Here is a 22,718-nt window from a genome sequence, read left to right on the forward strand (position 1 = left end):
GGCGCCCCTGACCCCTCAACGGGCAGCCAACGTGGGTGTGATGCAAAAAAAAAAAAAAAAAGCAGTCAAAATTCATAACAATTCATCTCATCTAGTATTTTAAATGTAAACACATAATATGTGCCTGTGCTGCAATAAAATTCTGTGTAAATAATAATGCTCATTTTGAAAATAATAGATAAAAACTATAATATAATATAATATAATACTAAAGGTTAGAGCAGAAAAAATCTTTGATTTTAAATGCACAGCATGTCTGACTTTTAAAGATAAACCGTTCACAGTCAGTATGTTTGGGAATTTAATTGTCATAATCTGAGTTGCGCATTGAAAGCAGCTCAAAATACCAGACGTTTAATTTTTGACTGTGGTATTCTGAGAAGTCTTACTTTATGTCCCTACATTGTCAAACTAGGACATTGTGTTTCACAGCGTCACACTAGATTTCTGTGTGAAGGCACCACAGAAAGAGAGAAAGTTTGGACCGGGCTGAGCTCTATTCACTTTGCTGTCTCTGCAGTGATGAAGGCAGGTGTGATGAAGGGCTTTGCTCTCTGACAGTTTAGTGAGAAGTGTGACCGAGCATTAGACAGTTGCTGTCTCTCCACTCGACCTCCTCTGTGATTTGTGTTTGAAAGGAATTGTGTATGGGAGAACGGCTCTGAACTACATCTATTCAAGTTGTACAATAGTTGAGTGAATTGAAATGTCTGCTCTCCAGCCGGATGTTTTTGAACTTCTCAGTGTCAGAACAACTTTTGAAAGTTGGTGTTCATTGTTCAGGCATTCAAAAGAGATTCTTCCTTTCTGTTGAATCCTGATGCTCCATGGCAAGATGGTGTATTATAAAATGATGAATTAACAACACAGAAACATATCACATGAAGATGAAATGTTGGTACATTTGGACCCAAAGATAATTTAAACACTCAACAAATTTGCCTGATAGCCATTCCATTAGATTTCAAACCAATATCAAACCTTTTATCAAACTTTTTAAACAAAACACTTGACACCTGTGTGAACTTGAGAGAATCTTCCACTAAAAATCAGCTGCAAATTACAATCAAAAGGTACAAATTTTGCTTTAAAGTGTAGGATAAGTAACCAAGATTAACTATGAACCTTCAAAGTTACTCTATTTCTTCCATTCACAACTTTCTGCCCACCCCTTGGATAATCTCTGTCTCATGTGCATTTGTGTCAGAGAGTCTGTGCAGTTCTGTAGTGTTTTAGGGTGTGAAAGAGCTTAAGGGTGGCTGTGGCTAACAGTAGTAGTGCTTTAGCTAGTTCACTGTTTTGGCCACAGCTGAACCATTATCCAAAGAGAGCCCAAATCAGTTTGCTCAGACATGGTCATTACGGCTGCAAAACATCTGGATTTCATCACAACCACACCAGGTAGGTTGATAACGTGATGTGGCTTTATATATGTGGTTTAATGTTGATTCTTAATATTTGGCTTTAATTTTTGGTGAATATCATAGTTGAAAGTAACTTTAATGTCCAAAATGTCCACCTTGAGATTGTAGAGAGGCAAGAGTTTGTTTAGAGGGATTCATATGCCAGGCACCTTTGTGAACGGTTTCTGCTTGTTTCAGGTGTGCTTGACTGGGCTGAGAGACTCAGTGTGGACAGATAGTTGAAGGAATATAAATGGATGGACAAACAGGTCAGGGCAGGGCATGTCGTAAAAGTGTGTTTATAGAGGCGCTCTCCCATTAGAGTCACTCAAGCATTTGGCATTGTGCCTCTCAGTGTTCGCTTGGCTTCACTTCCTGGCAGGCATTTTAAATAGTATGTACCAAGAACCTTTTCAATACAGCTCTGCTTACTGCTGAAGATATAATACAACACAGTGATATTTACTTTAAAATATTAGAATTTCAACTGTTTATAGCTTTTATTTAAATTGTGTCATTTGGTTATTGTGTCATTTTTATAGTAAAGTAATAGATATAACAAGAAATAATCAAGAGAAGAAGGACAAGATATGTTCAAACATGCATTTACCATTTGTATTTTATTTTATTTGACTTTTATTGCTAGTTTTACACCAGCTTTGACTATTGTATGCATTATCAAAGTCTGTTTTGTTTAGCTTTTTTGTTGCTTTTTTGTTTGTTTTTTGTGTGGGTGTTTTGTTTTGTTGTTGTTGTTTTATTTTTTGTGTGTGTGTTTTGTTTTGTTTTGACTGAGTCAAAGGTCAGATGATAAACTGGGTAATTTCTATTGCCAAAAGATGTTTTTGATGTATTAATCTAAGATTGTTACATTTATTTGTATATTCTCCTTAGAGTTCACTGACATCAGAAGTCTTTTCAGAGTAGCTGAGGTCAGCGTTAGAGACGTCTCCTCCACCAAAGCCCTGGGGCCTTATGCTCAGACAAGCCTTAGACATTTGAACTCCATCGCAGTAGCTTAAACCTGAAACATGCTTCAAAGCCCTTGGCGACTGTTGAGTAGTTCACAACACTATTCAGCTTGCCGGTGCAGTATAGATCAGAATTACCCAGGAGAAACTCTCTGGAGGCTCAGGATACAAAGATACAAAGATATATAATACTTTTTCGTGCTCAGATGCCCAGAGTGTGCTTTAAGTTTTTATACACTGAATTAATAGACCAATAGACCTGTGAATCTATAATGCAGGTCTCACCGTGCACTTGTTTTACACCCACTGCATTCAAAAGAAAGCAGGCAATGTGAGTTGATTGCTATGTTTGAAATGGAATACAGTGCTGTGAAAAGGTTTTTGCCCCCTTCCTGTTTTTTTTTACATATTTGTCACTCTTAAAAGATTCAGATCATCAAACTAATTTTTATATTACACAAAGATAATGCAAGTAAATACAAAATATAGTTTTTAAATGATGATTTCATTTATTAAGGGAAAAAAGCTGTCCAAACCTACGTGGCCCTACGTGAAAAATTAATTGCCCCCTCCTGTTAAATCATGAAAGAACTGTGATTAACCACAATTTTTTTAGAAAGCGGAGTTAAATTTCACTGTCCACACCCAAGCCTGATTACTGCCAGACCTGTTGAATCAAGAAATCACTTAAATAGAACCTGTCTGACAAAGTGAAGCATGCTTAAAGAGCAACACATCATGCCGCGATCTAAAGAAATTCAAGAACAGAAGAGAAACAAAAGAGTTTTTAAGGGTTTTAAAGCCATTTCTAAGGCTTTGGAACTCCAGCGAACCACGGTCAGAGCCATTATCCACAAATTAAGAAAACTTGGAACAGTGGTGAACCTTCCCAGGAGTGGCTGGCCTACCAAAATTACTCCAAGAGCGCAACAACGACTCATCCAAGAGGTTATAAAAGAACCCAGAACAATATCTAAAGAACTGCAGGCCTCACTTGCCTCAATTAAGGTCAGTGTCTATGATTCAACAATAAGAAAGAGACTGGGCAAAAACGCAATCCATGGGAGAGATCCAAGGTAAAAGCCACTGCTGACCAAAAAGAACACACATTTGCCAAAAAATATTTTGATTATTCCCTTTTGGGCAAATATTCTGTGGACTGATGCGACAAAAGTTGAACTTTTTGGAAGATGTGTGTCCCATTACATCTGGCGTAAAACCAACACCGGATTTCATGAAAACAATATCATACCAACAACATGGTGGTGGTAGTGTGACGGTCTGGGGCTGCTTTGCATAATTTGCCATAATTGATGGAACCATGAATTCTGCGCTCTATCAGAAAATCATGAAGGAGAATGTCCGGCCATCAGTTTGTGACCTCAAGCTCAAGCGCACTTGGGTTATGTAGCAGGACAATGATCCCAAACACACCAGCAAGTCCACCTCTGCATGGCTCAAGAAAAACAAAGTTAAGGTTTTGGAGTGGCCAAGTCAAAAACTTAAATCCGATTGAGATGCGGTGGCATGACCTTAAAACAGTCCATTCATGCTCAAAAACCCTCCAATGTGGCTGAATTAAAACAATTCTGCAAAGAAGAGTAGGCCAAAGTTCCTCCACAGCGATGTGAAAGACGCATTGCCAGTTATCGCAAATGCTTGATGGCAGTTGTTGCTGCAACGGGTGGTACAACCAGTTAGGGGCAATTACTTTTTTCACATAGGGCCAGGCAGGGTTGGGCAGCTTTTTTCCCTTAATAAATAAAATCATTATTTAAAAACTGCATTTTGTATTTACTTAGGTTATCTTTGTGTAATATTACAATTTGTTTGATGATCTGAATCATTTAAGTGTGACAAACGTGCAAAAAATAATAAATAAAAAACATTTTCACAGCACTGTACAAGAATACTGCTTAGTATGAACTGTATTCTGCATACTATTAAAAAACTATATAATGTTGGAAACAGAATGCATTATCTGGTGATTAATATTTTAAACTGCAGCAGGCAATGTATTTCATTTAAATGAGCAAGTCTTGAACATTTTAACTTTTTTGAGTAGAAATGTCTTAATTATTGTCAGTTCTGCCAAAGAATCAGTCAAGAAGAAGATAAAGTTTGAAATGTAAAATTTTTAAACATCATACTTAAAATGAAACGTCAAGTCAAGATCTTTCAAAATCTTAAAGGTTTAGTATCAGTGAGATATTAGAATTAATGCTTTAAAATGTTAATTAAAACAAGGATGTATTACATTTAAATGTATAATATTACAAAATATTTAAATAAATGCTGTTGTTTTGAACTTTCTATTCATCAAAGAATCCTAGAGAAAAAAATTATAATAATAATCCGTTTCCACACAAAATATTATGCAGCACAACTGTTTGCAACATTGATAATAATCAGACATGTTTAAGCACTAAAACCGCATATTAGAATGATTTCTGAAGTATCATGTGACACTGAAAACTGAAGTATCAAATAAATGCTCCATTTCTTTACATGAGAGAATTCTTTCGAAAACTTTCAAAACCTCAGACTTTTGAATGGTATCAACATAACTATTATTTCTTCATATATCTTCCTCTAGATTTTCAATGACTGAACTTTGATAAACTGGCTTGAATTTACAGTAGTTGCAAGTTTCACTTTGCAACAGTTTGTCCCAGAATTCTGTCTGGATTACCCTATGGATTTGGTGAAGGATCTTCAGAAAGAAACTCTGTGTGTGTTTTGACAGGGACACCTGGTGGCGGCGTTTGAGAAAAGTCTGGCGAACATGACCTGTCGACTGCAGAGTCTAACCATGACAGCGGAGCAAAAGGTATGAATGGTCTTACTCACAAAAATAAGTACAATAACATTTGAATGTTTTCAATGTTAGTTGAGATTCAATAGCACATACCGTATTCTACCAATCTGAAAATATTACTTTCTTCCAACCTCCCTCAACAAAACCATCCAGTCATCATGTAAATGTAACCTTCAGGTTAAAATGTGAAACTGCTCCCTTAATTTGCACAAAGCACCCTCATCGACTTAATGAGTTCCTGCCGCTGTTAATCCCTCTTGAATAAACCATCAGAGATTACAGAGGGACGTCTTTGTTAAAGCGGCCCGACTTTCAATTAAAGCAGAAACCCTATCACAAGCTATAAAATCCTGAGCTCTGCATGTACAGAGACCATGTGGTGGTGAAATAGGAGGGTTGTGGGCCCGCAACACATGCTCGGTTCCTCAGATCAGCGGGGCGCTTATCTCCACATGTGCTTTTTTGGCAGGAAACATCTGATAGAGGAATAAGACAGCTGGTGGTACGAGGGGGAGTTTGCGTTTTGCATACAAAAGAGTTTGTGTAGGGTCAAAAACTGAAAGTGCCATGTGGCTCACTTCCTGTCTAGTGATTCTGAAGTTAAGCTGATGTGATATTTTAATTAGCAATGTTTGCTGGCATCACAAATATTATTGTGCATACTTAGAGTTTGGGATTTGAAGAAACCACTTACTGTAAGTGTTCAACTTCAGCCCTGCACTGTTTGAGCAACAGACATTAATCATAATCATGTGGCTTGATGGGAAGAGGTGTGCTTTTACTTTTCTAAGCAATTAAAGGAAGTGGTTCGTGTTCAATGTAACTGTGTTTGTGTGATTGTGTTGTAGGAATCCGAGCTTGCAGAGTTAAGAGAAACCATTGAGGCATTGAAAGCTCAGAACACAGATGCTCAGACGGCCATTCAAGTGGCCCTCAACGGCCCCGATCACGTTCATAAAGGTGCTGCTTGTGTACATTGAAATCTGTCAGAACTTTCTGTTTTACATTATTAAATAAATATTTTGGATAAGGTGCGGTCACATTTACTGCTGTTCAGTGAATTTGGACTTTCTTCTTTTTTAACATGACAAAATCAATTACAAACATTTCCTGTTTAAAGGTCCAGGCCATTTTTCTTTGTTTCCATGACAAAGTGACACACAAAAATCACAGAAATAACTGTAAAATAAACCATTTAAGCAACTTCTCAGCTTAAATAATATACAAGTTTTAACAGAAGAATTAATCTACAGTAAGTGCTTTTGTAAAACTGTAAGCTTCACCTTTCTGCTTTTAAAATTGGCAGTATTCACTTCCATTGTGTCTCACTGTAACTCTCAAATCTGTTTATTATGCACTGACCTTTGTGTTTGTGTGTGTAGCAGACCTGAGGATCCGTCGACAGCACTCGTCAGAAAGTATGTCCAGTATTAACAGTGCAGCCAGCCACTCCAGTATGGGTAGTGCTAAAGATGCAGATGACAAGAAGAAAAAGAAGAAAAGCTGGGTGAGTCATTGCACAAAGCTTCATCATCACACCACAAGGCTTGTCCAAATTTAGAACGATGACTACAACTGTGATGAAAGAGCACAGAATAACAAAAAAAAGAGAAGAATTTGATGACCTTCAGTGCCCTCAGAATTATGCGGACACATAAGCAAGATTTAAAGACATCATTACAACAAAATATCATGCTAAGTAGCATATGCATTCAAATTTGCTAGAACTTTACTCAGAACTAAATTTCCAGCATCGTTTTTGCAATGAACTGGTGTCAAGGTTATTTTAGTGACCTTAACAGGGTTTTTAAAAAGTCCTGACTTAAAAAAAGTCTTAAAAAGTTTAAAATTTAAGGCCTAAAAAAGTCTTAAATTGTACAAGAAAGTCTCCTCAGAACTAAATTTCCAGCATCGTTTTTGCAATGAACTGGTGTCGAGGTTATTTTAGTGACCTTAACAGGGTTTTTAAAAAGTCCTGACTTAAAAAAAGTCTTAAAAAGTTTAAAATTTAAGGCCTAAAAAAGTCTTAAATTGTACAAGAAAGTCTCAATTATGATTTAAAGAGGTCTTAAATTTGGGGACGGAAAGACCAGAATTGCGATATGGCTGAATGTGACGATTAAACTTCAAAAGGCTATGATTTCATTAAATAAATATGAACACTGCACGTTAAAAGTCTTGTGCTGTGCTGCTTTGTGTTCTGCTGTTACCGGGGAAACAGTTATATTTCTACCAAACGCTCCACCTGCTGTCAGAATGAATGAGCATTTTCAATAAATGTTTTGTTCAGAGTTCAGACAAATGCAAAAATCGACCCATGGTTTTACCCTGCAAACACGCAGAGCTTTAAATGTGAACTGGTGGATCGATAAGAAGACAATGCATTATAAATATCTAAACAGAATAGGGGTGTGCGATATGTATGGTCTGCGATAATATCGTAATTGTTGTTTTAACGATGAGTGATTTGATATCATCGAGTATATTGCGAAAAGCAAATAAAACACCTACAGAGTGCACTCATACATTAGATGATGAGGTCTAGCAGGTTAGACTAGTACGCGTGCGCATTTATAGTGCGTTCTTTCACTGCATGAATCAGTCTATTAAAATGCATTTAGAATTATCACATAATTCAAGATATGGGGCAGAACATTTTTATATTTATATCATTTCATATAGTTAATATCACACGAAAAGTGCCGGGTTTTTTTCTCCAAAAGTAAGCATGATTACAAATGTGATATTGATTTTATACAACAGTTCAATAAACAAGAAGTTAATATTAAGAAACTTACGTTTTAGACACCATATTTCCTGTTTTTGCTCTATTTCTCCAGCAAAAATCATTGCAAACACAGCCACAGCGCTGTTTGCGTCTCTGAGCAACATGACAGTATTTCGTTCCTGAATTAATCAACCGTTTAAATTATTCGGTTCAATCACGATGACTCAGTTTAACAGTGACTTGCTGTTTTAATTTTTTAGTTTTAATTTCACATTTGAGGTACCTTTTCATTTTAAAAATAATTTCAAACATCAGTTTTCAATGTTTTATGTTTAAAATATCAAAACATTATTTATGCATTTGTATAATTTGTACATTTGTATAATGCATTCATGTCCCTCTGAGCTGCATTAAACAGTGTGTAAATGCATCTAAATGCCACTTCTAATGCAGCTTCTGTGTTTCCTCTGCATTGCAAAGATAAATTTTGTTGATACTGATTTCATTTGCTTGGTAACAGCCCAAATGCAAGAATTTGACTCAAAAGATGGTGCACACTTTTAGAAAAAATGGCTTAAAGGTAAAAATGCCCATAAAACTTGTTGGAAATGATTCATTTCTATCACTGCTGTGAACTGATCACATAGAATATGAAGAATATAAAAAAATTCAGGAGTCAGCTGTCAGCACATTTAGAGATAAGATATCAGTACAATAACACACTCAGCAAAATATTGTCTAATTATCGTTATCGATAAAATCCCTGTAAATTATCGAGATATCATTTTTTTGTCAATATCGTACACCCCTAATTTATGTTATTTAATTGATATAATAATTTATTGTTAATAATTGTATATAGTAATTAATACTTTTGAAAAATGAAATGTAAAGTTTATCATTTTATAAAACTTTTTGTTTTTGTGAAAACTTGTATCTGAACTGTAAATGATGCTTTTTACAGTAATTTTACAGTTTAATATGGTACGATAGACATTGCCCTACCCCGCTCATATGGTATTAATTTTATTTGTGCAGGTCTTAAAAAGGTCTTCAATTTGAGCTTTAAAATCCTGCAGAAACCTTGCTTAAGGTTTTATAACCTAATAAATTAATTTTGAACAGATATTTAATGATTTATATTGAATGATCACAGGACAGTATTTTTTTTGCCTTCTATATTGAATATAATTTAATATTCAAATAAAAAAATGTTTAATGAAAAATATCTCTTGTTTTACATAAAATGTGATTTTCTTGTCTGTAAAATAATCACTATTTTCTTTCATATTTTTATTATGTAATCATTCATACATTTCGTTATTATGTAATGATGTCCATGCATTTTTAAATGCGACTTAAGTGTCCAAATACATTTACCCAATTTATGGAAAACCATCACAGTTATGACGTTGCAACTTATGTGTATATGTTAATGCATTTTAGGTATTTAGCAACTGCTTTTGCAACCTTGACTAACACTGCAAAAACAAAGCAAGTAGACAAGTGTGTCTTGATAATCTTATAAGGCTTTTATCAAATTCTTTTACTATGAAGTGATATTAATTCAGTCATCATTCTAGTAGTGGCATCTACTCTCACTCAATTTCCAGTTTGGGAACATGAAGTACAAATAGCACAAACATTTCTGTCATTTCACCCCCTTCCGGCTGTCTCTCCCTCTTTCTCGCCTTCTCTCACACTTTCTCTGTCTCTCACTTTCTCACCACACCACCAGGGCAAGGATAGAGGACACAAGGTGACTATAACACACCCTCAAACTCTCCTGCATGCCCTATGGAGGATCCGACATGCTCGTCCCACTTTTTCCCATCACTGGCCCTTCAAAACCCTAAACTTCCTCACCCTTCAGTGCTTACCCTTTAGAAAACCAATCTTTATGTCTTCTTTTGAGGAATGCACTAATTAAGAAGCCTAATAAATTAATTTTGAACAGATATTTAATGATTTATATTGAATGATCACAGGACAGTATTTTTTTTGCCTTCTATATTGAATATAATTTAATATTCAAATAAAAAAATGTTTAATGAAAAATATCTCTTGTTTTACATAAAATGTGATTTTCTTGTCTGTAAAATAATCACTATTTTCTTTCATATTTTTATTATGTAATCATTCATACATTTCGTTATTATGTAATGATGTCCATGCATTTTTAAATGCGACTTAAGTGTCCAAATACATTTACCCAATTTATGGAAAACCATCACAGTTATGACGTTGCAACCTATGTCTATATGTTAATGCATTTTAGGTATTTAGCAACTGCTTTTGCAACCTTGACTAACACTGCAAAAACAAAGCAAGTAGACAAGTGTGTCTTGATAATCTTATAAGGCTTTTATCAAATTCTTTTACTATGAAGTGATATTAATTCAGTCATCATTCTAGTAGTGGCATCTACTCTCACTCAATTTCCACTTTGGGAACATGAAGTACAAATAGCACAAACATTTCTGTCATTTCACCCCCTTCCGGCTGTCTCTCCCTCTTTCTCGCCTTCTCTCACACTTTCTCTGTCTCTCACTTTCTCACCACACCACCAGGGCAAGGATAGAGGACACAAGGTGACTATAACACACCCTCAAACTCTCCTGCATGCCCTATGGAGGATCCGACATGCTCGTCCCACTTTTTCCCATCACTGGCCCTTCAAACCCCTAAACTTCCTCACCCTTCAGTGCTTACCCTTTAGAAAACCAATCTTTATGTCTTCTTTTGAGGAATGCACTAATTAAGAATATCTTTTTGCTCAAGTTGCAGTCATTACTGATGATATTTTTATGTTATTAAGATGCAATTGTGCATGTTTTACTTCTAGTCAGCTGTTTTAGTTCGCAGTTATTTTACAGATTTATTATCTCCTAATGCTAGGGGTTGTTGTTTCTTTTCATTTAGGGTGTGCATTAAGTCAAGAGCACTTGAGGTAAACAGCTGTTTGAAAAATAACATTGGCATTGTGTGCAGCAGTTATGGCTACTTTTCCTTGAGCTGCCCTGGACTCTTGTAACGAGAGCAGAGCTCAAACTGAGCTCATAAATACAAATCACCTCTTTATTTATGCGCCCATTAATTATTCATCTGCATAATTTGAGGCAGTGTGGTCTCTGGATTCAAAGGCTCTGGAAATGCTGCTCAAAGGTGAAAGAAAAACTAAAGAGGAAGTGAGTGAGACAAGGGTTGCAAAACAATATATTCATAGCAGGGCTTAACAATAAGGATACATTGTGAGAGATTTGCAGGACTATCTTATGAAAAAGCACTTAATATACAACATATATGGAAATATTTAATGAAAAAAAATCATTTTTTTTCTTGCACAATACTAAATCAAGATTATTAAAAATAAATTCTTATACACTAGTCTTGCACTGTCACTTCACTCTATGTTCCATGATTGTTTACATTTATTGTGTATACTACATATTTTGATTAAAATATATGATAAATATAATATTAAATGTCATTAATACATACATATATGTATGTATGTACACATTTTATTGTATAAAAAGAAAAATATATGATATTATATATTTATGTTCTAACACATAAAAATACTTTTTTAATACACTGATATTTTAATAAATCTCATTGTCACTACACTTACATTTCTTCAGATTTTTTTTAAAGAATATATAATATATTACAGTTTTAATTAAACATTCATTAATATTTAGTATGTTATATATATATTATGTGTGTGTATATGAAAAAGAAGAAAATGTTTCATTAAAAACACATACAAATACATATTAAATATTTACTTATTTATATTTATTTTATATGTAATATATATTATTTGTGTGTATATGAACAAAAGAAGAAACTATTTAATTAAAAACACATACAAAATAAAAAATACATGCATACATACATAAAAATATGATATGTGATATTAGCTGAGCAAGACCAGGTCAGAAAAAAATATCCTGTGGAATGCCGTTATGTGAAATTATCTAGTTCCATACAGACAGACACAGTCTCCATAAGTCATTCAGAGCTAATCAAATGAACAATGAATAAATGATGCTGCTGTGTTTGAATATTCTGGTCCAGCGGTGCACGTTTCAGTCAATGGTAACAGTGAGTGTGTTTTGTCCTTAGGTGGCTGATTCCATCCCCGCCCAGGTCAGTGTTTCCACGTCCCGCATCACTGCGGCCGATTGCCTCTGATAACCTTACCCCCATTAACTGCCCCCTCCCCCCCAAATCCCAAAAAGTGTTTCCAGAAACGTGTGCATGCCACCAGCATCCCCAGTCCCACTGACTGCCAGTATGTTCCTGCTGCTTAATTAGTTCTGCTCAGTGAATTATACGAGCAAACCGTTATCTCGGAAATGTTGCAATCAACCTTATTTTTAACCTGACCGAAAATCACCCATGTGATGTGCTTATCTAAACAGTAACACTTTATGAAACTTTTTAATGCAATTCAGTATTTAATTCTGGATTATATGGATAATTCTGTATGTGTATATATATGGAAAAGGAAAAGGCTAAAGGAATAGTTTGGGCTACATAAAACTTGTGTGCCATGTATTTGGTTATCGCAGAAGATAAATTATCCTGGAAAAAATTAAATATATGTTTACAGTAATGCCCTTACAATGGAAAGCTTGTATGTTGTATAGACTTTCATTGTAAGTGCATTTCTGTACACACTTTACCTTGTTGTTTCCTTGTAAGGTAAATTACTTTCTGTGGTAACTGACAGCATGCGAGTGAGCCAGATTGTTCCTTTAATAGTATTAATGAAATTTGTTATACATTTTTACTGAAATATCCAGAGGAAATACAGATACATAATTCTCCCGAGCTATGAATCTTTTCAATCCATTTTTTCTGCCTGACCACAGAATAGTTTGAAATAAATGAATGTTGTCTGGCTATATTAATTGTATTGATTTGTGTTGTTTACTCGCAGTTGCGGAGCTCCTTCAAGCAGGCCTTCAGCAAGAAAAAGACCAACAAGCCCCAGTCGTCTCACGATGAGATTGAAGAGATGACTGATTCCTCCCTTCCTTCTTCACCTAAACTACAACACACCAACAGACAGACCAGCACCACCCAACCACTGCGCTCATCCCCCTCCACCACTGAGTGAGTACAGACACGCATATATACAGTACATACACACCTCTGTGAAATCAGGTACATGCATAAGCATTTACATATTTGTTATGTTTTTATATATTTTATTTCTATTTCATAAAGGACCACAACAACACATCCAATAAATCATCATTGTTCTTCATCAGTAACTTCCACTTATTGTATTGTTTAGTGATTTTATGTATTATCTTTTGCTTTCTTTCTTTTTTGATAATCATATTTATATTTCATCCTTTCCCTTAATCATATCTGTATTCTGTCCCTGTTCCTCAATGTCATGTGTCTTTAGAAAGTGTTTTTGCGATAGCAAGTCCTCCCCCATTTGGATGCCAAAGAAAAAGTCAAACGGTCATGTGGTCTACAAGCACAGATCTCGGTAACAGGCACAGTGTGGCATGCTGGGAAGGGTTGAGAGTGTGCAGTGACTAAAATTAACAAAAGATATCCCTTCCCCTATATTTCAGTCACATTTCACATGAGCATTTTATGACGCAAACTAATTCTAATTAAAATTTTAATGGGAGATGTACTCATTTAAAAATGTAAATTTTTATTAGAAACATTTTTGTAAAAACTAAATAACTATAGTCAAATAGTCAAACTCATGTGTAATAGTAATAAAATCGGAGATTGCCTGAGTTTGAAAAGTTACTACTGTACATTAAAATTTTATTTAATACATGTTGCTTTAACTAATAATTTGCCTGTGCTTAATACTGGACAACATGAACGATTTCCACTTCCTGTTTGTGTTGGTAATGTGCGTAATCTCTAAAGCTGCATTCTATTTAACTCAAAATGTTGGAATTTCTTACCTGGAAAAGCCCTACTAAAAGTCTGGATTCCAAACATGTGGAAATTCACAACTCTGTTTCCAAAGTATGGAGATGTATGATGTCAGTTGAACATGGTGGCACCCAAAGAAAATTACACAGTTAATGCTAAACATTTACTTTTTCCCCTCATCTTTCAAACATCGAACAATGTTTCAGAGATATCAAGAACTATGTCCAACTTTGAATGGAATGCAGCAAACACCCCTCACAAATACAAAACACAAAGCCCAGAGTGTGAATATGTGTGCATCAAAGTGTTTGTGTACATAAATATTCTGACCATTCTTACCTGGAAAAGCCCTACTAAAAGTCTGGATTCCAAACATGTGGAAATTCACAACTCTGTTTCCAAAGTATGGAGATGTATGATGTCAGTTGAACATGGTGGCACCCAAAGAAAATTACACAGTTAATGCTAAACATTTACTTTTTCCCCTCATCTTTCAAACATCGAACAATGTTTCAGAGATATCAAGAACTATGTCCAACTTTGAATGGAATGCAGCAAACACCCCTCACAAATATAAAACACAAAGCCCAGAGTGTGAATATGTGTGCATCAAAGTGTTTGTGTACATAAATATTCTGACCGGGTTTAATACTCCAGGAGTTTGTTGTGCATTAAACCCGCCTGTGTTTTGTAGCTCTCTTGGATCTGTAACAGTGTTGTGACTCCCTCCTCCCTGTGCGGTGTGTGTTTGTGCAGACTGTGTGAATGTACAGAGGCTGAGGCAGAGATTATCCTCCAGCTGAAGAACGAGCTGAGAGAGAAGGAGCTGAAGCTGACTGATATCAGACTGGAGGCGCTTAGCTCCGCCCACCACCTTGACCAGATACGAGAAGCCATGAACCGCATGCAGGTACACGCGCACACACACACACACACACACACATACCTGCGTATACATGCTTACTCACTCCAGAGCTCTGCAACCTTATAACAATGCATTGTGAATTCTTATACAGTGTTTTTGTGCAATGCAGTGATCTATGGAAATCTGGGTAACATTTTGTAATGGTTTATCAAGGATTTATTTGTTTAAATAAAAAATAAAAACAGTAATATTGTGAAATATTAAAACAATTTAAAATCAGTGTTTTCTATTTCAGTATATTTTAAAATGTCATTTATTCTTGTTATGAAAATGCTAAGTTGTCAGCAGCCATTGCTACAGTCTTTAGTGTTGAAACCATGATGAATTTTTAGGATACTTTCATGAATAGAAAGTTCAAAAGAACAGCATTTATTTGTAAAATTGTAAATGTCTTTACTGTCACTTTAATGTGTCCTTGCTGAATAAAGGTATTAATTTCTTTAACAAAAATCTTACTAACTCCATGCTTTTGAACAGTTGTGTATATAATAATAATAATAATAATAATAATAATAATAAATGGTAATTGTGTTTTAATATTATGGCAAAGCACACTATTATGATCCACACAGAACATTAATAGCAGTGGTGGGTAGATCATAAAGAACTTTGTGGAGTCCCATATTCTTTTTAAAAGAGCCAGAGAGAGATGATTTGTTTAAGAAACGGTTTGCTGGCAAATACTTGTGTTTCATTGTGCTACAAAGTCAGACCACATAATTTAAAGTTGTAACAGAGTGATTGAATGACTAAGATCAGAGAAACTGTTGATAAAAGGGCTAAATTGCTCTAATTCCAAGATAAAACAACCAGACGGAGTTCTGTCTGAGCTTCCCCTTAGCACCGGTTTGCAGAGCCTGGCACGCAAGACTAATCTAAAGATTAAAGAAATCTTTAAACTAACTTCTCACAGTCATTGAAAGCGTTTAGCAACTTAGACAACAGAAAGCAAGTCTTAATCTTCTTAGCATGTCACAAAAGGTGTTTTTAACTCAATTTTGAAGCGTGTGGGGAAAGTTACTTTTACTTTTCCCTTCTTAACGTGACCAAATGTGGATTAGTGATTTTTTTTAATCACCTAATATTGTGTGTGAATTGAATATGTGGTTCTGTTCAGTTAGGGATGTATACATACATTTGTCAAAACTGTCACTGTAGTGTTGACATTACCTGTTTTTTTTACATGCAGAATGAGATTGAGCTGCTGAAGGCCGAGAACGACAGACTGAAGTCCAGCGGCAACACCACACCTGCTGCCACACCTGCTAAAACAGCCCGTCCCCCTTCAGAAACCTCCAGCACATCCTCCTCATCCTCACGGCAATCTCTGGGGCTGTCGCTGAACAACCTCAACATCACAGACACCATTATGTCAGGTTAGTCTTTGTTATTTGGGTCTAACAATGTCTATGTGAAGTATGCAACATCAAAATGTGGCTCTGGCGTTGTTTTGGAGGATTCTATAAAGCCCTTGGATGTTCTGCAGATGTTATTATGTTATGGAAGCAACTAGAATTCCAGAATGATGGCACTTTTAAATAACAGCAATTACATAAGCTTTTTCCCCCCCTGTACTTATCCTGGTCAAATATAACAGTATATACATTATGCAACATGGACATTTATAGTATAAATGCTAATACCTCATATTATGCAACAAAAGTACAGTATAACAGTTTTCAGATAGATAAATGGATAGAAATCTTAATTGTTAGTGGTAGATGATAAAATCATTGACAAAATCCCATATGTTTACATTAATGGGGCCCTATCTATTAATCAAAATATCATAGAGATTTGGGATTGGACTCTTTGAATATGGACCAATAAGCAACCATCTATCAACCTTTAAAATCACCCTATAGCCATACAGCAATGCTCTAAAAACTCTCAGAACACCTTACAAATCACAGAGCAATGGCCTTGCAACCATCTGCAGCTAGCATCATGGCAGTGACATTTTACATGGGCAAGTACTCATATTTAAAAAAATATATATATATTTAAATCTGGTGTAAAGGCCAGATTAGCCTTTATTATTATAAATGAACCATAAAAATGGTTGTTTTTAATTCAATTTAAATTTATTTGTAAAGCACTTTTCACAATACAAATCGTTGCAAAGCAGATTTACAGAACATTTTAAGTTTCTACATTATATTTAGGAGTAGGTTATTAGTGGTGACTATGGCAGAAATGTACAGTAAAAACCATGTAGTTAGTTCCAAATTACATGTGATCGAACAGACGGTGAACACTATTAACGGCAACGATTATATGTTGCGATTAAACTTTGCGATTGCAGTTAAACGTTGCGATTAAGCAAAATTTGGTAGTTTTATATGTTGTTCCAGGGTTAACATCATCTGAGGTCTTTTGGGGGGTTGGTATCATCTCTGCTGAGGTGTTCGGTCATCTCAGATCTTTATAAGGTTTGGATCCAGACCGAAGCTTGTGTAATTCCTAGTTGCCTCTGGGTGCAAGTCTAGTAGCAGAAACAGAGAAACAAATAGAGACTAAATTAGCGTAGCTGCTGTTCCAACCAAGCAAAGTTTATGACTCAATGTTTTAGTGATACATGATAGCAACAGTGCTACATTAGTGTTTCCTTGTGAGACTTGATTCTATTTGGCATATAAGGTCACCATTAAAAGCCTTGCAAGCAAACTTGATACATATAATCTTCTCGTCATAACTGTCCATGTAGATATTTTTCGAACTGATGATTTCGTTTTCCACCAGTGTGCTCGGGCTCATGGACCGCAGTGTAGATTTGCATATGGCTGTATTATTGATGATTCTACTGTGGCGCTGATGAAAACTCTGGCATGGGGAAGAGCATTTCACAGCTGTGCAGGAAGAGAATGAACGCAGCGAAGAGTGAAATGGCCTCTTTTCGTCTTCTCTTTCACATCTCGGGACAGGTTGGCGGAGACTCGTCTGCGCTCCGGCTAATTAAAAGTAGTGACTTCTGTGCTCTCTCAGGACTTTGGGCTGCTTAATTGATGGAGAGATGTGTGGAGGAGCACTGGAGCGTGGGCAAGACGTGCGGTGGAAGGACGTTATCACCCCTCTGCAGAACAGCGTGCCAGACAAATACGTTCACCGAGCTCTTCGTACAAGGCCCATCAAAGCCGCACTCCTCCACTAACAGCCTTCTTCCTGTATTCAAATCCCGTTTAAAACCAAACAGCTCAGCCCCACAGACAGCAAAGCTTAAATCAGTTGGCGTTTAACTACAGTCAAAGCTGAACATTAGTGCCTTCGCTTGCCGAATTTGTCAGCACAGGAAAAGTTCTTCTCCCCCACAGTTAATGACTCATTAAGTCTTTTACGTTGTTCAGGCTTTGATATTTTTGTCACAAAGTAAGTTTGAAGTTTGCGTTTGTGTGCACAGATATTCTGCTGGATGATGGCTACGAGGGCAATCTACGCAAAGAGGGCAGAAGTGTCCATATAGTGGTCACCATCAACAGCGACTCCAACAAAACCAAGGTCTAGAGTGACTTTAACTAGTCTGTTTTTATTACAGTAGCTATTTTGACATATAAACAATACCTTATAAGCATCATTTTATATCCTCTCATCATTTTAGGCTATGCAGAAGAAGGAGTATCTGATTGGCTCCATTGGCGTCAGCGGCAAGACTAAGTGGGATGTTTTGGACGGTGTAATACGACGCTTGTTTAAGGTGCCAGTTTAGCCTCTTGCTAAATTAGAGGTATATTTCAGGTGCCATATTTAAAATCTAACAGATTTATTTGCTTGGATTTAGGAGTATGTGTTCCGCGTGGATCCATTGACCAGTTTGGGCCTGAATTCGGATAGTATAGTGTGCTACAGGATGGGGGATGTGGTCCGATCTAATGCTTCTGAGGTTCCTGAACTCTTGCCGTGTGGATATCTGGTGGGCGACAACAACGTCATCACAGTCAGTCTCAAAGGTGAGGAACCTAGGAAGGTTCTTGTAGGATCCATAAAAGAGGCCAAAAGTGTTGCAAAGATTTGAAGCAAGTGTCTTTTTGTTTATGTAGGTGTGAAGGAGGGTAGCATTGATGACCTGGTGTTTGACACACTGATTCCTAAACCCATCATTCAACGCTACTTAAACCTGCTGATGGAGCACCGTAGAATTATCCTGTCTGGTCCCAGTGGAACCGGTAAATCCTACCTAGCCACTAAACTAGCTTACTACATCATCTCCAAGACTGGTCAAGAGGTGACCGACACTAACCTGGCTAGCTTCAATGTGGACCAGAAATCCAGCAAGGTACATATTTCCAGTCTGAGAAGGGCTCTAAATAAATAATTGTAATGTGTGCTGCTAGTTGAAATGAATGGAATTGCAAAAATAAGTGTTTTCATGAAGGTTTTCCATACATTTCCCCCATCTGTTACTGGTTGAACCACCTCAAACTCACGCCATCCATCAATGTTGCTGATATATTAATTATATAATAGTATTTAAGTAGGTTATCTGCAGATTGTAACACTTAATGTGCTTTTGCTTTGCTTTAAGCAGGATCTTCGGCAGTACCTTTCAAGTCTGGCTGAGCAGTGCAACACAGAGGAGTGTGAGATCGAGCTGCCCTCCGTAGTTATTCTGGATAACCTCCATCATATTGGCTCCCTTAGTGACATCTTTAATGGATTCCTCAATTGCAAATATCACAAATGGTGAATATTCCTGTTATTATACAAATTTTTGAACTTTTTTTTTTTACATACAGTATTTATTTAGCTGTGTATATACGCTACCATTCAAAAGTCTGTGGTCAATAAGATTTTACATTGACATTTTTTACATGTTTTTCAAAAAGACATTTATAATGTTTCAAAAGATTTCTATTGCAAATAAATGCTGTTCTTTTGAACATTCTGTTCATCAAAGAATCCCCAAAAAATGTATCCTGGTTTCCACAAACATATTAAGCAGTACAACTGTTTTCAACATTGATAATTATATGAAATGTTTCTTGAGCACCAAATCAACATATTCATGACACTAAAGACTGGAGTATTGGCTGCTAAAAATTCAGCTTTTACATCATATGAATTTCACAACATTACAGTATTTTTGATCAAATACATTAAACACAGACTTCATTTTGGTTACTACCTAATAATAGTAAAATGGACATACATTTTTCCACACAATTTAAAATTAAAAGATTATGTTAATTCATGTATTTGAATTAACCATCATGTATTTAAGCTTTATTGACCAGTCAGCATCCAATACTGGAACCGCAGTATGACAGCCATTATTGTAGATTTTCCACAAAATATAAATTAATTACATCTAATAATGTACAACTGTCCCTTTCACAGCCCGTATGTCATAGGAACTATGAACCAGGGTGTGTCCTCCTCTCCAAACCTGGAGCTGCATCACAACTTCAGGTATGGTGCTCAGATATGATCTGATGATTGTTATTACAGCCTCTTGCCACATGGGGGCCATAAGTGATCATATTTCACATTTGTCACTTACACATATACATACATGAACAGTACAAAAAACACATACACACACTGATCTTTCCAGTCATGTTCTCAGTGTAATATCAGACCTTCTTTCCCTCAGGTGGGTGCTGTGTGCCAATCACACTGAGCCAGTGAAGGGCTTCCTGGGCCGATTCCTGAGAAGAAAGCTGATTGAAACTGAGATTGATAAAAACATGCGCAGTAACGACCTCATCAAAATCATCGACTGGATTCCTAAAACCTGGCAACACCTCAATTCCTTCTTAGAGGCTCACAGCTCCTCAGACGTCACTATCGGTAATACACAGGCATAAGGCATAAGCCGCGTTTGATCTGGTTATTCACAGAACAGAGGTGAGATATTTTATCTGTCACTCCCAGGTCCTCGGCTGTTTCTGTCCTGTCCGATGGATGCGGACGGCTCACGTGTGTGGTTTACTGACCTTTGGAACTATTCTCTGGTGCCATATCTATTGGAAGCAGTACGAGAAGGACTGCAGGTACACATGCAGCCACAACACTCATGTATTGGGTTTTTTTCTCACAGTTTGAAGCTAAAACTTTTTGTTATCTGCTTGGCTCATTGCTCCAGCTGTATGGTAAGAGGGCGGCATGGGAGGACCCGTCCAAATGGGTGATTGACACCTACCCCTGGAGCTCCGCCTCCCTGCAGCATGAAGGCCAGTCACTGCTGCAGCTGCGGCCAGAGGACGTGGGCTATGATGGCTACAGCTCCTCTAAAGACGGAGCTGCCTCCAAACAAGTGTCTCAGAGCGACACAGAGGGAGACCCACTGGTAAAGATAGCTTCATAAAACATAGTTAATTTAGGTAATACACTACGGTTCAAAAGTTTGGGGTTGAATTAAAAATACAGCAATATTGTGGAATATTATTAATTTAAAATTTCTTTTTTAGTGTATTTTAAAATGTAGTTTATTCTTGTGATAGCAAAGCTGAATTTTCAGCATCATTACTCTTTCTTCAGAAATCATTCTGATATGCTTATTTGCTGCTTAAGAACCATTCATTATTATTATTATTATGATCAGTGTTGAAAACGGTTGTGCTGCCTGAAACTGTGTTTTTCAGGATGATTAGGAAGTTCAAAAGAACAGCATTTATTAGAAATACATATTTTGTAATATTATAAATGTCCTTACTGTAACGTTTGATCAGTTTAATGTGTCCTTGTTGAATAAAATCATAGATTTCTTTCTACAAAAAAAAACTTATTCATTCCAAACTTTTAATGGTAGTGTATACTGTATGTCAGTGGTTCCCAGCCCTGGTCCTGGAGGCACCCCAACACTGCACGTTTTGCATGTCTCCTTAATCAAACACACCTGATTCAGGTCATCAGCTCAGTAGTAAAGACTCCAAGGGTGCTTCTCAAATGGAAGGCTGCATCCTACCGAGGCTGCGTCCTTCCTAGCTCAGTCCTTCAGAGGCTTGTAGGCTAGAGTCCTCCTCGGCATTAAATGCTAGAATGAGACAGTCTAGTAAGTGCGCGTGGCTACGTCACATATGTTACCGCCCTCACCACCAAGGCATGAAACTACTAATAAAACTTTGTTTTGGAAAAATACTTTGTATTACAAATCATTCTATTATTTGGCTTTCTATTAATTCAATACAATGAATCACAGCTGTCTAGTCTCCCAGGGGCTTACATTATTGGCAGTTTAGCATTTAGTGAGAAATTTACACCAAAACGAAAAATAACATCTATTCTTTCATGTCTGAAAACATTATTTTTGTCTTACATTTCATAATAAATTCAGACAAGCTCAGTACTGAATCGTTTTTCATCAGTTTTCATGAAATGGAATGGGCACAAAGGATTGTGGGTGATTGAAGGTAGCAAAGGATACATCCCATGCATCCTTCAAATTCAGCTGAATGAAGGACGCGAAACGAAGGCTGCCTTCCAAGGATCCTTGCGATTGAGATGGCCTTCAGCGGCGTTTGATGACGTGGCAGCCGAGATATGCAGCCTTTGTAGAATGCAGCCTTCCGTTTGAGAAACACCCCAAGACAGGGGTGTCAAACTCAATTCCTGGAGGGCCAGAGCCCTACATAGTTTAGATGCAACCCTAATTAAACACACCTGATCCAACTAATCAAGTCCTTCAGGCTTATTTGAAAACTACATGGAGATGGCCTTCAGCGGCGTTTGATGACGTGGCAGCCGAGATATGCAGCCTTTGTAGAATGCAGCCTTCCGTTTGAGAAACACCCCTGCTCCAAGACCTGAAATTGGTGTGTTAGACCAGTGGTTCCCAACCCTGGTCCTGGAGGCACCCCAACACTGCATGTTTTGCATGTCTCCTTAATCAAACCAGGTCATCAGCTCATTAGTAGAGACTCCAAGACCTGAATCTGGTGTGTCAGAGAAATGAGACATGCAAAATGTGCAGTGTTGGGGTGCCTCCAAGACCAGGGTTGGGAACCACTGGCCT

General features: G+C 36.7%; 1 protein-coding gene across 1 annotated transcript in view; it reads left to right on the plus strand.

The window, feature by feature from the left end:
- nav3 (neuron navigator 3) overlaps window positions 1-22,718 on the plus strand; it is a 176,939-nt gene that overhangs the window by 145,737 nt on the left and 8,484 nt on the right. Inside the window, 16 exon segments of the mRNA XM_016279507.1 lie at window positions 5,121-5,204; window positions 6,041-6,152; window positions 6,575-6,699; window positions 12,052-12,075; window positions 12,872-13,047; window positions 14,602-14,755; window positions 15,960-16,146; window positions 18,168-18,265; window positions 18,366-18,461; window positions 18,546-18,714; window positions 18,805-19,040; window positions 19,293-19,447; window positions 20,102-20,173; window positions 20,358-20,554; window positions 20,639-20,757; window positions 20,850-21,053. Coding sequence (XP_016134993.1) covers window positions 5,121-5,204; window positions 6,041-6,152; window positions 6,575-6,699; window positions 12,052-12,075; window positions 12,872-13,047; window positions 14,602-14,755; window positions 15,960-16,146; window positions 18,168-18,265; window positions 18,366-18,461; window positions 18,546-18,714; window positions 18,805-19,040; window positions 19,293-19,447; window positions 20,102-20,173; window positions 20,358-20,554; window positions 20,639-20,757; window positions 20,850-21,053 — 2,208 coding nt within the window.

This window comes from Sinocyclocheilus grahami, unplaced genomic scaffold, assembly GCF_001515645.1.
Source record: "Sinocyclocheilus grahami isolate Dianchi unplaced genomic scaffold, SAMN03320097.WGS_v1.1 scaffold8.1, whole genome shotgun sequence".
NCBI lineage: Eukaryota > Metazoa > Chordata > Actinopteri > Cypriniformes > Cyprinidae > Sinocyclocheilus > Sinocyclocheilus grahami.